General features: G+C 45.0%; 1 protein-coding gene across 10 annotated transcripts in view; it reads right to left on the bottom strand.

Moving 5' to 3' along the window:
* Window positions 1–16,756, bottom strand: part of TTC7B (tetratricopeptide repeat domain 7B) — a 276,535-nt gene that overhangs the window by 183,769 nt on the left and 76,010 nt on the right. For 9 of the 10 annotated variants that reach the window (XM_033191608.1, XM_033191609.1, XM_033191611.1 and 6 more), the window contains exon 5: window positions 8,790–8,911. The exons of the other annotated variant lie outside the window; for it this stretch is intronic. In XM_033191608.1, coding sequence (XP_033047499.1) covers window positions 8,790–8,911 — 122 coding nt within the window. The remainder of the gene's footprint in view (window positions 1–8,789; window positions 8,912–16,756) is intronic. 10 annotated transcript variants of the gene reach the window in all.

Below are 16,756 nucleotides of genomic sequence, written 5' to 3'. Positions count from 1 at the left end.
AGCCTGCCTTCCAAGAGGCAGCATATCAGAGGTAAACCATGCAGGGAGGGGCCTTTGGGAGACACAGTTAAATGCCAATCACTAACCTCCTCCCTGACTTTGGAAGCTTAGAATGACCCACCCCATTCTTCTGCTGAAACCAAGGTGAGATCCACACAAATGCACCCATCTTGCTGAATGCTGAGGAAGCTTTCTGACGGCATCAGATCTCCAACCCTCACTAAGTGCTAGCACTTGTGAAGTACACTGAAAGTAATTACCTGTCCCCATAATTCATCACTGAAAAGAGGGGTTTTGGAGTTTCATAATTAAAATTGTTAGAGATTCTTTTGTTTCCACGCTAAGGTTTTGATGGCATTAAGGGATGGGCAAGACCTAGCCCACATTTAAACAGAACAGAGAAGATCTGGCTGATACTTTTTATTCATACATAATTATGTCTAGACTTGCTTTATTTTTATTTTTTAATTACATGAGACCAATTGGAAGATGATAGACTAGCTTTTTAAGCTCCTTAATTTTCAAGTGTAATATATTGCTATGTTGCTCATGACTCCATATTCAAGAAGAAGGGACTGACAAGGCATGGTCAGTATGGCCCAACTGATGAGAGGACTGAACTGGAAGCCAGGAGCAGGAGGACAGGTCCCAGCTCTGCCCTAGTCAGTTGTGTGACCCTGAAGAAAATCATATTACCTTGCTAATCGATTGTTTCCCCAGTGATACGTAAACTCCATAAAGCCAGGGAGTGGGTCTGACTCATTCACTTAGAACAGTATTTGGCACTAGTAAGTCACCTAGTAAGGGTCTCCATCAATGTCTGAATCATTAGTGGACAGGATTTCTCTGAATCTTATTTATCAGAAGTGATGGAAACAAATGCTCTCTAACAGCTGTTGGAGCTTCTGGATTTTCCAAATCGAAACTGCACCATCAGTTCAACTATTACGAAGATTTCCCTGCAAAGTGAAATGACTCATAGGAAGAACGTGGAACAGCCATCTAGGTGAGTCAAGTCTTCCAGACATCTGAGTGCCCAGGCGACATGTGGCAGCCCCAAGGTGGCCCTAGCTGGCCAGGCTGCAGGAAGGCGCCCTATACCTCATGCTGCTCCATCAACTTCCATTCTGCAGCTGTTAAAGCAGCTCTCACACAGACTCCCTCCTGGCTCCGTACCTCCCTCCATCGCCCACACCTTCCTAGTATGGTTCCTGCTGAGGTTAAAATGTAGCCTGTGGCCAAAAACCAAGTAAAACGAACTTGATTCTACTGAAATGGGGGACATGGCTCTGGTGGCACTAGATTCCTGGTGGCCAAATGAACTACCCTGTTCTTGGCCCTTCCCAAAACCCCACCTTCCAGATCCAATGGCTTCTCCACACCTAGAGAATGAATTCCCTATTCCTTAGCCTGCTGTTTAATCTTCCACCATCATTCTGCCATCCGTCCTTCCAGCATGAACTGCACCTTAGAAAAGAAAATGGAAGGGGAAGAACATTTCTGGGAAGTGGTCTGTATACGGAGCTGCAACTCATCCTGTGTCATCTGCTCCTCACCTTCCCCTGTCCAGCTTCTCCTGTTACAGGGTCACAGATGACTTCCAGGGCATCTAATCCAGGGGTCACAATTTGGTCTTCTTTATGAACATCTAAGCAGCATTCAGCACAGGTGACCACTTCCTCTTTCCTAGCACAGCTTCCCCTTTTGGCTTTCACAAGGATACACCGTCACGGTTTCCCTTCCGCCTCTAGCAGTTCCTTCACAGGATCCTCCTCTACTCATTTTCCAACTCTTGCAGGTCTTCAGGCTGAGTCCTGGACTGTCTTCTCTCTTTACTCTCTACCCCTTCACTGATCTCATCCAATCCTGGGGCCTTAAATATAATCAATATGCTGAAATTCTCCATTTATAACTCAAGTCAAATCCATCTTCTGGTCATGTGTATCTTCTCAGTTGACACTTCCACTTAGACATCTCACAGGCATCTTACACCTAACATGCCCAAAGGCAAATTCTTGATTTCTCCTTTTCCAGATCTGATCCTCTCCTTGTCTCCACCCATCTAACCAAATGTTCAAGGCTGAAACTGGGGAGTCATCTCTGGTTCCTCTATTTCCCTTACCCTCTATCCCCCAAATCCAATCCACCAGCAGTCCTAACTCTAGTAGTTCTAACAGACATCTCAAATGCATCCACTTCTCTTGGTCTCTATACCCTTTGGTATCTCTAAGATACACATCTAATGTCTTTACCACCTAGTATCACCTACCCTTTGTCCTGGTGACTTGGGGACTTTTCTTTGGACAATCATCACTCTCCCACTATATGCTGCACAGTGGACCTGCCTTCTTCTGGGTAAGCCAGATTGAGAGAATCTGTGACCCTCTTCCTTCCAATGTTTCTGTTACACTGGACTCCTTTCTGATTCTTGAACACACCTAGCTCTTTCCTGGGTCAAGACCTCTGCACATTCTGCACCCTCTCCTTGGAGTTCTCTTTCTCCTGTGCTTGACCTGGTTAGTTCCTTCTCACCCTTCAAGTCTTGGTCTCATCTCAATGTCACCACCTCCGGAGACCTGGCCAGGCCACCCCATCTAAGCAGGGGCCCTCTGTTATTTGTTTTCACTGCACCCATTCACTTCCTAGCACCTATTCCAATTTGTAATTATATACAACCAGTACTTACTTATTATCTGTCTCCCTCACTAGACTGTCTCCTGAGAGCCTGGACTATGTCTCTTATATTGGTCAATATATACTAGTACTGAGCACAGTACTAGGTACTTAGCAGAACTCAACAAACACTCATTGAATAACTGAGCAAACCCACCACATGCCAGATCCCATGCTGAAAGCTTTAGAGGAACATCCCCAGATGTCTACAGAAACCATCACTCCAGCCAGACTGGTCTCATATCCTATAGAATACACACAATACCGAGTGCAGTTCTAACTCCATACTCCACCAACCACTGGGAACGTCCCTCTGGTGCTTCCCCATCTGTAGGCATCTATGCCATCTCAAGCCCGCTTTTCCAAATCTTCACTCCCCTTTCCAAATCACGTGGCCCTCCCAGCAGAGCAGCGTTCCTGTTTGCTTCTGTGGCAACCTGGACTTCCCCGTGATAACACATACGACTATCCTGAAATGGCTTATTTTAACTCCTAATTCTCCATGAGACTCAGTTCTCCATGAATTCTAGGAGGGCAGGGGCGTTGTCTCTTCTCTTCACCACTTGTCCCCACAAGCTAACGTAGGCCCTGTGATACAGTTTGGATGTGTTTCTCTACCCAGATCTCATATTGAAATGTAATCCCCAGTGTCAGAAATGGGATCTGGTTGGGGGTGACTGGACCATAGGGGTGAATTTCTCATGAATGGTTTAGCACCATCACCCTTGGTACTCCTCATGATAATGCGTGAGTTCTCATGAGATCTGTTCATTTAAAAGTGTGTGGTGCCCCACTTCGCCCTCGCTCTCTTGCTCCTACTCTGGCCATGTGATGGCCCTGCTCCCCCTTTGCCTTTCATCATGATTGCCAATTTCCTGAGGCCTCCCCAGAAGCCAAGCCGATAACAGCATCATGCATGACTAAATGGGCCTGGAAGCTTCAGCTCACTTAAATGATCAGGTGTTCTTTCATTGTTTATTATTTTATAAAACCGCGTCATAACCTTTAAAGTTACTAATGTTTATGTCTTCGCCTTTTTATCTTTTCTCTACTGTCTCCCAGATGACAAGGCCCATTTCCTTTTCATCTCTGTATCTCTTGAAGAGGGTTGCGTACAAAAAAGTGATGGTTATTAAATGCTTACAGGAAATGTGTGTGAATTCTCTTACGTTCACTGCAGTGGACTTGTACTGTCAAAAGTAGTGTGCAGTTTTAAAGGCGAACACTTATTACCACTGCAAGAGGGAAGATGACCTCCGGAAGGCCAGAATCAAAGGCGAAGTTGCTCAAGCACCCAGAGAGACAACTGCATCCAGCAAAGCACACTCACGTCCTGGTGGGCGCCCTCGCCATGATCTCCTCCCCACATCACATGGGACATGGGAGCCTGTCTGCTGCTGTTGCTGTATCTGAGACATAAGCCCAGGAAGCACCCTCCTCAGCAGCCCATAGGACACAGAAGGGCCTCTTGGACTCCTTTTCCTGCCTTCTAAGTCTAGGTTACCCTGAGCAGGGCTAAACAATTGCAAAGAGATTATATGGGAAGATTGAAAGCTTTTTAAAGTCGATGTATAGTGGTGATGAGTGGTCTATTTGTTTGATTATAAAAAACAGAGTTCCAAAAGCCCTTCCATACCACTTTATTCCCTGGCTTGGCTGCAAGTACCTGAGGGGAGCCCAAGGTCTGAACCATCCCTGCCTGACTTCCTGCTTTCTGAGTCAAGGCCTCCCATGCAGCATGCGGTGATGTAACCTAGGAAATGGTACAACCCCATGGGTGCATCTCCCAGCTGACAGTCATTTGCCTTTTGCATCAATTTATCTCCACCCCACCTGAATTAAAATCAATTCAAAGCCAGTGAAAACACACTATAATCCGTTTTGCTTACCCAGGACACCTGACACAGCTAACAAGAAGCAAGTTTACTTTAAATGTGCTTTGCTACCCTTTGTTTACAAAAGATGGGTAAATATTCCTAAAGCAACCTGCAGTAACTAATTGGCATCCCAACTGGGCATGGTGGCACATGCCTATAAGCCCAACACTTTGGGAGGCCAAGACAGGAGGATCACTTGAGCCCAGGAGTTCGAGGCTGCAGTGAGCTAGGATCGTACCACTGCATTCCAGCCTGGGCCACAGAATAAGACCTTGATTCTATAAAGAGGTAAAAATCCAAAACTGATTGACACGCCCAAATCAAGCTTCTCTGGCAATTCTGGCGGCAATGACTCAAGTAGGGAGTAACACTGTCATCTCAGAAGGCCAAGGGGAACCCAAGGGTGAAGCCGTTTCTCTGCTGCTAGCTGGGCTGCAAAATGAATACCCTGTGCTACCGCAGTCAGACCAGTCAGTCCCACCTATTTTCTCTGAAAGTAACTAGAATGTTATCCAAACTCATGGTTATGCATCTTGAGCAGCATTTCCTTAAGCCAGCAGCCACTGTAAAGAAATGCCCTGCCTCCAAGCCCTGGCAATGTCCGGCTCAGTCATCTCCTTCTCCACAAACTTCCACTTCAACCAGGATGTGACCTTAATCTGGGCCCACTTTCAGCTGGTAAGCCAGCCAGGCATCGTCACCACTGGAAGTCACAATTTACCTCCTGCTGTTTGCCTGACACCCGGTGAGGTGCTTCCATGTGTATATTTGTATTTGCTCCTCACTACTGCTCTACGAGGTGAGTGATACTCACTCTATTACCCAGATAAAGAACCTGAGACCCAGAGGAAGAAAGGGCTGGTTCCAAACCCAGCACCCGAGCTGCCCTCGCACAAGCGCTTGCCGTGGCGAGGCGACTTAGAGCCCTCGGAGGCAGCAATCCTGGCCCTCTGAGGCTACTGTTCTGCTTTCACCCTCTGCGGAGCCTCAACAAGATGTTTTTTTCAGCCTTAACAGGCTTGTTGCTGCCACCCAGAGGGATCAGAGAAATAGATGTGAAATGGATCTGGGTACATTCCAAGTCGGACCACGCCCAGAGACTTGGGACTGGGAGGCGGAGGAACGGAGGAAGTTACCGGCCAGGATGACAACTGGCTGTTCTCTCCCGCCTCATAAGGAAAGAGGGAGTCCAGGAAGAGAGGAACTAGGAAGCAGGGGAAGGAAAAGATGGGAAGGAGAAGAAAAAGAGGGGTGGGAGAGGGAAGAGGAGGAGCCAGAAAGGGAGGCCGAGGGAGGAGGGGGAGGAGAACGAGATGCTTTGAGATGCGCTGTAGGTGAGACATGAGGGAAAGCCTTAGGAGAAATCACCAAACCAACAGAGGCTGGGAACTGTCTGTGGGCGATGTCCCATCCTGGAGGTCAAGTGCTCCCTCACAGAGGGAGGGCGATGGACAGTTAATCCCTCCCATCGACTCCCTCCACGCCGAGAGGCAGCACTTCCCACACAGTGGCACAGTGGTGAAAGGACTGGAGCCCAAGGAACTGTGTGACCTGCAGCAAGGCACATCCCCTGTGAGTCTAAATTTTTCTTAACAATAGGGGCAACACTGCTCACACTGTCCACTGCACACGGTGGAGTGGCAACGCTGTGAGGACCAGTGACCATGAAGGACAAATGTTTAAGCCAAACTGAAAAGCAGCCCTTGGATCTAATGCATCAGAAGGGGCCTAGGAACTGGTCCTGGCATCAGGTTTTCTGAAAGAGATGCCCAAGTCCACCAGTTCAGCAGTGACTTCTGGAAAAGATGGAGAGTTGTAAAAGAATCAGATTCAAGACTGTAATTCAGTGAGTCCTCAGGAACGACAACTAAAAAGCTAAGTATACATTTAAGTATATTTCTAAAGAAAAACATTGTGTTTCATCAATTCCATCTCTTATTGCCAAACTCTAGTGTATTTTCCTACTACTGAAAATCAGTCAATCCCACCCATTATATCCTTCCAGATACACAGAAGAAAACTGCGGAAAAGCAAAAGGAGTGAGACAACTGGGAGCAAGTACATGACAAGGAAGTGCGGGAAGCTGCTGGTGCTTAGGGACAGCAGTTACCTCCATTCTGTCCCCGCTTGCTGTAGGCAACCACCGACAAATGAGCCCTGGCTGTGGCCCTCGGGCCCTGAGTAGCCCACTGGTATGGATCAAGCAGCCCTGACAGCACTTGGCATGTTCAAAATCTCCCAATGGTTTTTCTCCTTGGTCCACATTCTGTGACCCCCAAACTGGCCCTCACCTCCACTTCCTAAAAGTAATTCTTCACTACTGTTGTACCATCCCAGCCTTGAGCTAGCGGCAGCAGGGACTGCAGCTAGCAGGGACCTTTGAGAGTACCTGGCCCAGCGGGCTGGGCGTGGTGGCTCACGCCTGTAATCCCAACACTTTGGGAGGCCGAGGCAGGCAGATCCCTTGAGCTCAGGAGTTTAAGACCAGTCTGGGCAACATAGCAAGACCCTGTCTCAAAAGAAAAAAAAAAGAGTGAGAGTACTTGGCCCAAAATCTCATCATTGGTCTTTAGAGTCCAGAGAGAAGAGCAGGAGGACAAGAAAAAAGAAAAAGCTTCAAAGTTAAGCAGTCCCTCAAGGCTACATCAACAGGCATTTCCTTGAAGTTGAGTAAAGTGAAATAAAATGAGAAATGAGCCAGTAAGCAATCCGTGGCACGTGATCCATCTCCTAGTGCAGACCTCTCATCATTATTATTTAGTTGGATTCCAGTGGGCAGCCAGTGTCTCAGGGCCCAGTAGTCTTCCTTTCTCCCCAAGGAACAGGCTTCAAAGATGAAAATAAGTTATCCAGCCCACTCTTATTCATCTCACACAACACATTTTCAACTGAACGTACCGGTATGGCACTTCTGGGATCCCCAGGGAGATGAATTCCTGGGCCTGGACCTCCATATTAACACATACAGACACAGGTTAGAGAGAAGGAGGGCAAGGGCTGGGAGCTCCTCTGTGATGACCACCATTTGTCGTGAAAAGGGAAAAGCAACATCACTAGAAAAATATTCCATGTTCCCTCCCTTCTCCTTCTATTTATAACAGCAAAGAAAACAGAACTTCATCTTAGCTTAGGGGATGTGCGCCATTGCTCAAATGATCTCAATCAGTGGCAGATGAGATTGAATGCAAGAGCATCTTTGTGCCAAGGCCATTGAGCAGCTGCAAACTTTGGGGTGTGTGTCACGGCCTTTTATGGGCCATGTGGAGCTCAGTCAGAGGCCTCTGGACCAAAGCAGACCTTCTCTCACAAGCAGTTTAATAGGACTTGAAAAATAGGCATTTATTTTCAACTAATGGGAAATAGATGCATGCGGCTCTGGGTCACCAGGCAGATGAAATCCCAGTTTCATGAGCTGCACCCCAAGGTCTGAAGCTCTTAAAAATAAAGAAGGAGCAACTCCACTGTTCATTTTTCCAGAGCCTAAGGCTTGGGTCCCTTCTGCCATTCAAGGCACTACTGGACTAACTCTAGAGGAGGGGAATACGCCTCTAGGGGCCTCCCATGCAAAGACTACAGGGGTGCTACAGAGGAACCAGATACCTACTGTTGGTCTTCATGCACATATATCCTGCAGCACAATGTCAAAACAAGGGATAACTGAAGAGATTTGGAACAGAATCAGCACATTTCTCACAAGAGCAACACAAAAAGGAAAACAAACATCAAATGCACTCCAGAGCGGTCCCTCCCATTCATGTCCTTCAACCTTTTGTAAAAGCCTTTTCAAAGCCACACTCACTTTCATAAAAACTGGCTGAGATTTGGCAAATTCAATTCCCCGAATCATCAGCCACTGAAAGGGCGATGCTCCTGTGTGCCAGGATTTCCAATTCATTAACTTTTTCCTTAACAAATGGGGAGGCCCGTGCAGAGCCATTCATGGAGGGAGGGCGTGGGAAGGCGTGGCTCCCGTCAGGCCAACCCCACTGGTTTTGGGGCTGTGTACTTGTGACTCGGGTTCCCTCCCTCCCTTCTCCCACCTTCACATCTCATGGGAAAGCAAGAGAGCCAGGTAGAGAAGAGACAAAAACAGCCAATGTTCATTCTTAAAAAAAAAACTTCCAGTGGTAGTTCATATTTAAAATTCCTTTATTATAATAACTAAACTGGAGACAGCATTGCAAGGCTTTCTACTTTCCTTCTTTAGGAAGTGGATTAAAAAAAATGAAGAAGGCTTACCCATTTTTGAAATAGAGGACATGGGCTCTCTGAAGTCCTGTTTCTAGGAAAAAACCTAGTTCTTGATCGTGGGGAGCAGGGCCAGGCTTAGGGCTTCTGTTTTGAATATTAGAAAGTATTACCTAGAAGGGGAGAAAATTGGAAAACTAATCAGATGCACATCCAAGCCTACTTCCTTCAAACCCTATCTCTAAATGCACTGCACGACCTAAAAAACCAACTTCCTCACGCAAATATCAGTGCAGAGGCACAAGTGTAGAAGTGCAAGTATTAGAAAAGCAGAGAGAATGGTTCTACTAGACAGGAAGCAGCCAAGCAACCCAGGGGCACACAGGGCCCTCCTGGTACCGAGAGCTGAAGACTGGGGGGTCCTGATGAGCAGGTCGTGCCATGAGAAGCACTAGAGGTGGAGAGGCCCTGCTGAAGGCCAGGATACTGACAGGAAGGCTGAGGGACACAGAAGCAGGTCCTAGCAAAGGGCGGACTGCAGCTGCAGCCCTGCATGAGCTTGATGAGCTCCAAGATGAACTGATGAGTGCTGTGATCCACACTAGCCCTGGAATCAATCAGAAAAGGGCACACTCGCCGGGTGCCAGAGCTGAGAGTCGTTGCAGCTTTGCAACCTGGTGAGGCTGGGCTGTGTAGCAGTCCTCTGTTCTCAAGGGGAGAGCTGAGCAAAACACCCTGTCTCCCCAAACCTGACTTCTTAGCTTGTCAACAGATAATGGGGTTTTTAAAGGTTTAATTTTTTAGCCTGCAAGAAAGACTGCCAACTAATCAGGAGGAAGACTTGCAAGTTGGGTTGGGTATACTGAAGCATAAACATGTAGCTGCTACTCTCTTTTTTTTTTTTTTGAGACGGAGTCTCACTCTGTTGCCCAAGCTGGAGTGCAGTGGTGCGATCTCGGCTCACTGCAAGCTCCGCCTCTCAGGTTCACGCCATTCTCCTGCCTCAGCCTCCCAAGTAGATGGGACTACAGGTGCCCACTACCACACCTGGCTAATTTTTTTTTTTTTTTTTTTTTGTATTTTTAGTAGAGACGGGGTTTCACCGTGTTAGCCAGGATGACCTCGATCTCCTGACCTTGTGATCCGCCTGCCTCGGCCTCCCAAAGTACTGGGATTACAGGCGTGAGCCACTGCCGCCTGCCTGCTGCTACTCTCTTTCAATTCACAAGTCAAAGTATTTCTCAGCGGAAAGCCTACTTGTGGCTCATGTAAAAACCAATGTTCTCCAATCATGCTGTCTACATTTGCTGAGAGACAGCAGCTCTTCAAAAGACCCAGTTGTTTGCCAAACCCCAAACATCCTAGAGGTCTTGAAACCTTAGTCTCCAAACAGAGTGAAAGTAATTGCTAGCTCCCTCACCCGCAAGTTTTGAGGAAAAGAAAGGTAGAAGGTACATGATAAACAAGACATTGAGGAATGAGGTGGGCAACCCTAGCTTGTGAACCGGATCCCAGCATCTTATAGAAATTGCCCAGCTCCGTCCTGACTTAGCCCTCAGCTCTGCACCCCCAACTCTCCGGGAGTTCCTCCTCTCTGGGAACCTCTTCCACCCACTACAGGCTCCTCCACTCATCCGTCAAGTGCCAGAGATGCACGCGGTGCCATCCGAGCCACGCTCCTTTCTCTCTTAGGTCTCTTGAGATGCCACATCCATCCCTAAGAGCTTCAAAATCATCAGTATGCTGCCAACACCCAAGTTTATAGCTGTAGTCAAGACTTTCTCTGTGAATTTCAGACTCACGTATCCAACTGCTGCACTTGGAGGTCCAGCACGGAAACTTTTAAAAATCATCCTTCATTTGCTTTTTAGCATAGTTTTAATTTTGACATGCCATGATTATTTTAAAGCAAAAAATTCAGTACGGCACAAAAAAGAAAATAAAAAAATCACCTCACAATTCCATCACACAAAAATAACCACAGTTAACATTTATTGAACGACAATCCAGATATCTTTGTGGACACATGTATCAAGCAGAGAAAGATAAAAATCATTTTACAAAAAAAAATGAGATCATGTTATATATGCTAGTTTTAAATTTAAACCATTATATTTAATTTAGTTAAATTTAACAGAAGGAACTAAAGTGTAACCAAAGTTACACTTTAGAAAGTTTGTCCCTCCTAATTATTTTTCAACTATGTCTGTGACTATCCATTTCTACTACCATTACCTCATCTGAGCTACCAGGACTTCCTGTCAGATTTCTATAACAGCCTCCTGAATGGAGTCTCCACATCCTCTCTTGCTTCCCTATTTCCCTCACTCTTTATAAGCAGCCTGAATACACACACACACACACACACACACACACAGACACACATACACACATATATATGTATATATTTATAGTCTCATTCTGTTACCCAAGTTGGAGGGCAATGGCATGATCATGGCTCCCTGCAGCCTCAACCTCCCAGGCTCAAATGATCCTCCCACCTCAGCCTCCCAAGTAGCTGAGACTACAGGTGTGTGCCACCACACTCGGCTAATTTTTGTATTTTTTGCAGAGATGAGGTTTCACCATGTTGCCCAGGCTGGTCTTGAACTCCTGAGCTCAAGCAATCCAACTGCCTCTGCCTCTCAAAGTGCTGGGATTATAGGCATGAGCCACTGCGCCTGGCTCCTGAATAATTTTTCATAATCCAATCTGGATCTTGTTGCTCTTAGGCTCTTTTTCCTCTTTCTCATCTCTCAGATATCAGCTTGCTTCTGCTTCTTGCTTCCTCCAAAGGAAGCGAGCCTTTTCTAACAACCAGCATAAAGGAAGTCTGCCCTATTCGTCTGCCCACAGCATCCTTTCCTATTCCTTCGTTGCATTTGGCATTGTTATTTCTTCACTTGATTTCTGACTGTCTGTCTCCACTGTGCTACAAATTCCACAAAGTCAGAGGGCACGCCTATTTTACTTACCCAGTGTCTACTGCAGTGTCTAGCATAGGATAAGCATTCAATATACATAGAAAATGAATAAATTTTCAAGGCCAATCATAAATGCAGAGAAAAGGCAACAGGAAAGTAACCCACTGTGTCTTAGGCACCATGTGGGTACCTGGCTATCTCATGTATTCCTCCACAAAAACCCACTGAGATACACACCATTATCCTCTCTTTACCAGATGGGAAATGGAGACAGCTCCACCGAGTGAGGTGCCCGAATCATGTGGCTTGAGAGCGGTGGAGCTGGTGCAGAAACCGAGGTCCCCCTGACTCCACAGCCCAGCTCCTTCCCCTTCATCTGTGTCTGCTTGCAGAGCAAAGTCCAAAACACAAGGGCAGCCAGGAGGTGGCTTAAGGTTATAAATGGGAAGAATGGGAAAGATGCAAGAGAAGCTTCGGAGAGACTAGCATAGCTCAGGGCTTACAGTGAAGTCTAAGCATCTTGAACTTAATCCTTTTCTCACAAAAAGACTCCAACACGTGGGCCTGGGCAGAAGCATTGTTTGGCATTGCTGAAGCCACCACTTGTTCTGTGGATAAACACTTGCAGTGAGGAGACTGCCAACAAGTGTCCTTAACAAGCGCAGCTGGCTCTGGCAGAAGCAAGTACCCAATGGCCGAGGAAGCACGGGGAAAGGGGCCAAAGATTTCAGTCAAAAGACCGAGGCGCGAAGTCTGGTTCTCATACTGCTCACCCACCATTCATGGACTTAGGACAACACCTCTGACCTCACAGACCTTCACTGCCCTCATCTATATAATGGGGATAATAATACCTACCTCACAAGGTTGAATTGCAAATGAGAAACTTCATGAGCAAATATTATACATTATTATACAAATATTATAATCCTTAATGGAGCTATATTAACTGCATGAACAAATATTATACATCATTGTACAAATAGTATAATTCTTAATGGAGATATATTAAAGAGTTATCTTTAAATAGAAATAAAATAAAAATCTTTATTTCTTAACATCATCTTATAAATTATGGTAATAAGGCATGAGAGAGATAAGACTGAAAATATTAGAAAGGAGGAAACAGGACAGGAGTGATGGCTCATGCTTATAATCCCAGCACTGTGGGAGACTGAGGTGGGTGGATTGCTCGAGCTCAGGAGTTCAAGACCAGCCTGGACAACATGGCAAAACCCTGTCTCTAGTAAAAATACAAAAACTTAGCCAGGTGTGGTGGCGCGTGCCTGTAGACCCAGCTACTCAGTAGGCTGAGGCATGAGAATTGCTTGAACCTGGGAGGCAGAGATTGCAGTGAGCCAAGATTGTGCCACTGCACACCAGCCTGAGCAATAGAGTGAGACTTTGTCTCCAAAAAAGAAAGGAGGAAACAACAACGAAAATCATTGCACTGCATAGATCCATAGGCTGCAGTGAGCTATGACCACTATCATTCTTTGAAAAGCATCAGCTCTGTTTCTATAGGAGAGTTCAGTATTGTGGACAATAACCACCATCCTTGCCATCCTCAACACTGCTATCCTTGTCAGCCTTCAAGATGCTGCTCAGGTGTCATCTCTTCCAGGAGACATCCCTGAACTCCCACACTGGCCCAAGGCCTTTTCTGGAGCTCCCAGAGTTCTCTGAGACTTCCCACCACAGCACTACTCCTGACTAAGGACCTGTGTCCTCATGAGCTTCTTTTTTAATTTTTATTTATTTATTTATTTTGGAGATGGAGTTCCTGTCACCCAGGCTAGAGTACAGTGGTACAATCTCAGCTCACTGCAACCTCCGCCTCCCGGGTTCAACTGATTCTCCTGCCTCAGCCTCCCAAGTAGCTGGGATTACAGACATGTGCCACCACACCCAGCTAATTTTTATATTTTTAGTGGAGACGGGATTTCACCATGTTGGCCAGGATAGTCTTGAACTCCTGACCTCAGGTGATCCGCCCGCCTCGGCCTCTCAAAGTGCTAGGATAACAGGCGTGAACCACTTAAGGGAAGGCTCTGTGCCATACCCATTCTAGTGCCCCTGCAGTCAAACAGTATCCAGAACATGGAAGGCACTCAATACATGATTGTGCAAGTGAATTAAAATATCACAGGCATTCTTATATGTTAAAATATAATTTCAAAATGATCCAGGCCAGGCACAGTGGCTCATCCCTATAATCCCAACACTTTGAGAGGCCAAGAAAGGTGGATTGCTTGAGACCAGGAGTTTGAGACCAGTGTGGGCAAGATGGTGAGACCCTCATCTCTACAAAAATGTTTACAATTAGCCAGGTGTGGTGGTGTGTACCTGTAGTCCAAGCTACTGGGGACGCTGAGGTGGGAGGATTGCTTGAGTCCAAGAGCTTGAGGTTGCAGTGAGCTATGATCACACTACTGCACTCCAGCCGGGGTGACAGAGTGAGACCTTGTCTCAAAAAAAAAAACCTTTTCACAAAGCAACAAAACTAGAAAAGATCTGAGAATAAAACCACCTACTGGCCAGGTGCAGTGGCTCACACCTGTAATGTCAGCACTTTGGAAGGCCAAGGTGGGTGGATCGCTTGAGGTCCAGAGTTCGAGACCAGCCTGGGCAACATACCGAAACCTCATCACTTTTTTAAAATTTTTTTTTTTTTAAAAACCTACTAAAGTCTATAGAACAAAAAATCTTGACAAAATAGGAAGAGGGTCATAGATGACAGGAGACTAAACATAATTCTCCAAATTAATGTATGGAATTAAAAATTCAACCAAATCCCAAAAGAATTTTTCTTGAACTTAACAAAATTATTCTAAAATTTATCTGGCAGTATTAGAATGAGATAAGAACAAAGGATAATCTGAAAAATAAAAGTAATGAGTAGTTACTAACCACTTAAATGTTAAAACCTAGCATAAAGAAGTGCCTATTAAACACTGTCATGTTGGTACAACACAGATTAGTGCAACAAAATTAAAAAGCCAGAAATTACTGTAGTATCCAGAATTTTATCAAATGACTAAAAATATATGACAGAAAATATGAAAAGGAAAGATCATCTTACAGTAGCACTGAAATTTGGGAATTTGGGAAATTTTAATTTTAATTGGGAAAAATTAATTTAGAGCTATATATATATACACCAAAATGAACCCCAACTATATTTGGAAATTAAAAGATTTTGTATGTTTGTTTTTGTTTTTAAAGGTTTCTCTGTACACAGTGAAAAAATTGGGTTTTTTTGTTTTTTTTTTTTTAAAGGGGGAGGAGGCCGGGCGCGGTGCCTGTAATCATAGCACTTTAGGAGGCCAAGATGGGTGAATCATGTGGTCAGGAGTTCGAGAGCAGCCTGGCCAACATGGTGAAACCCCGTCTCTACTAAAAATACTAAAAAAAAAAAAAAAAAAATGCAGGGGGCATGGGTGGGAAATGGGGCCAGGCTTGGTGGCTCATGCATGTAATCACAGTACTTTGGGAGACTAAGGCAGGAGGATCGCTTGAAGCCAGGAGTTCAAGACCAGTCTGGACAACAAAGTGAGAACCTGTCTCTACAAAAAATTTTAAAATAGGCCGGACACAGTGGCATGCGCCGGTAGTCCCCGTTAACTGGGAGGCTGGGGCAGGAGGGACAGGAGGATCTCTTGAGCCCGGGAGTTTGAGGGTGCAGCAAGCTATGATCATGCCACTACACTCTAGCCTGAGCAACAGAGCAAGACCCTGTCTCTTTAAAAAAAAAAAAAAGTATACACACACACACACACACACACACACACACACATATATATGGAAAATGGTTGAAAATTACCAAATCCTAGGGAGGTTTATTCCAACATTCAAGTTTTAAAAACAGTAAAATAAAATATAATTAAAAAGATAACCAGATTCAACTATATACAGATTCAAAATTTATAAGCAACTTAAACATGGAAAATTACTGGTTAGGAAAATATTCAGAGCAAATGTGATAAAGAGTTAACACACTTATGACATAGTTTATTCAAACTGTAAGAAAAACAACACTTCCAAAAATTAGACAAAAAGGATAAGCAGACAAAAAAGGGTTAAACATAAAGTTACCACATGACCCAGAAATTCCACTGGTAAATATACTAAAGAAAACTGAAAACATATGTCTACACAGGAACCTGCATACAAATATTTATAGCAGCATCATTCATAATAGCCAAAAAGTAAAAGCAACCCAAATGCATATGAATTGGTGAATGGATAAACACAACATAGCACATATCCACACAATGGCATGATGATTTAAACAATGTAGAGAAACAAAGTACTGATACATGCTACTACATGAATGAGTTTTCAGAACATGATGCTATGCCAAAGAAGCCATTCATAAAAGATCATATATTGTATGATTCTATTTCTTTTCTTTTCTTTTTTTGAGATGGAGTCTCTCTCTGTCGCCCAGGCGGGAATGCAGTGGCACAATCTCAGCTCACTGCAACCTCCACCTCCTGGTTCAAGCAATTTTCCTGCCTCACCTCAGCCTCCTGAGTAGCTGGGACCACAGGTGCCCGCCATCACACCCAGCTAATTTTTGTATTTTTAGTGGAGACGGGGTTTCACCATATAGGCCAGGCTGGTCTTGAACTCCGGACCTTGTGATCCACCCCCCTCGGCCTCCCAAAGTGCTGGGATTACAGGCGTGAGCCACTGCACCCAACATATGATTCTATTTCTATGAAATGTCCAGAATATGCAAATCTACAGAGAAAGACAGCAGATTAATAGTTGTCTAGGGCTGGGGAGGCTGGACATAAAATGGGGATTGACTGCTAATGAGTGCAAGGTTTCTTTCTGAGGTGATAAAAATCTGGAATTAAATATTGGTGATGGTTACTGAACTCTGGGAATACGTTGAAAACCACTGAACGATTTAAATGGGTGAACTGTATGGTCACAGTGATGCTATTTTTGAGAAAAGAAAATAGAAATATAACTAGTATATAACTAGTATATACTACTAGTAATATAACTAGTATAAAAAAATTTCAACCTCACTGGTAATCAAAAAAATGTAAACTAAACTTGCAAAGTACCATTTTTATTGAG

This window comes from Trachypithecus francoisi, unplaced genomic scaffold (genome assembly GCF_009764315.1).
Source record: "Trachypithecus francoisi isolate TF-2019V2 unplaced genomic scaffold, Tfra_2.0 Lachesis_group3, whole genome shotgun sequence".
In the NCBI taxonomy this organism is placed as follows: Eukaryota; Metazoa; Chordata; class Mammalia; order Primates; family Cercopithecidae; genus Trachypithecus; species Trachypithecus francoisi.
This window is presented reverse-complemented; position numbering and strand designations above follow the sequence as displayed.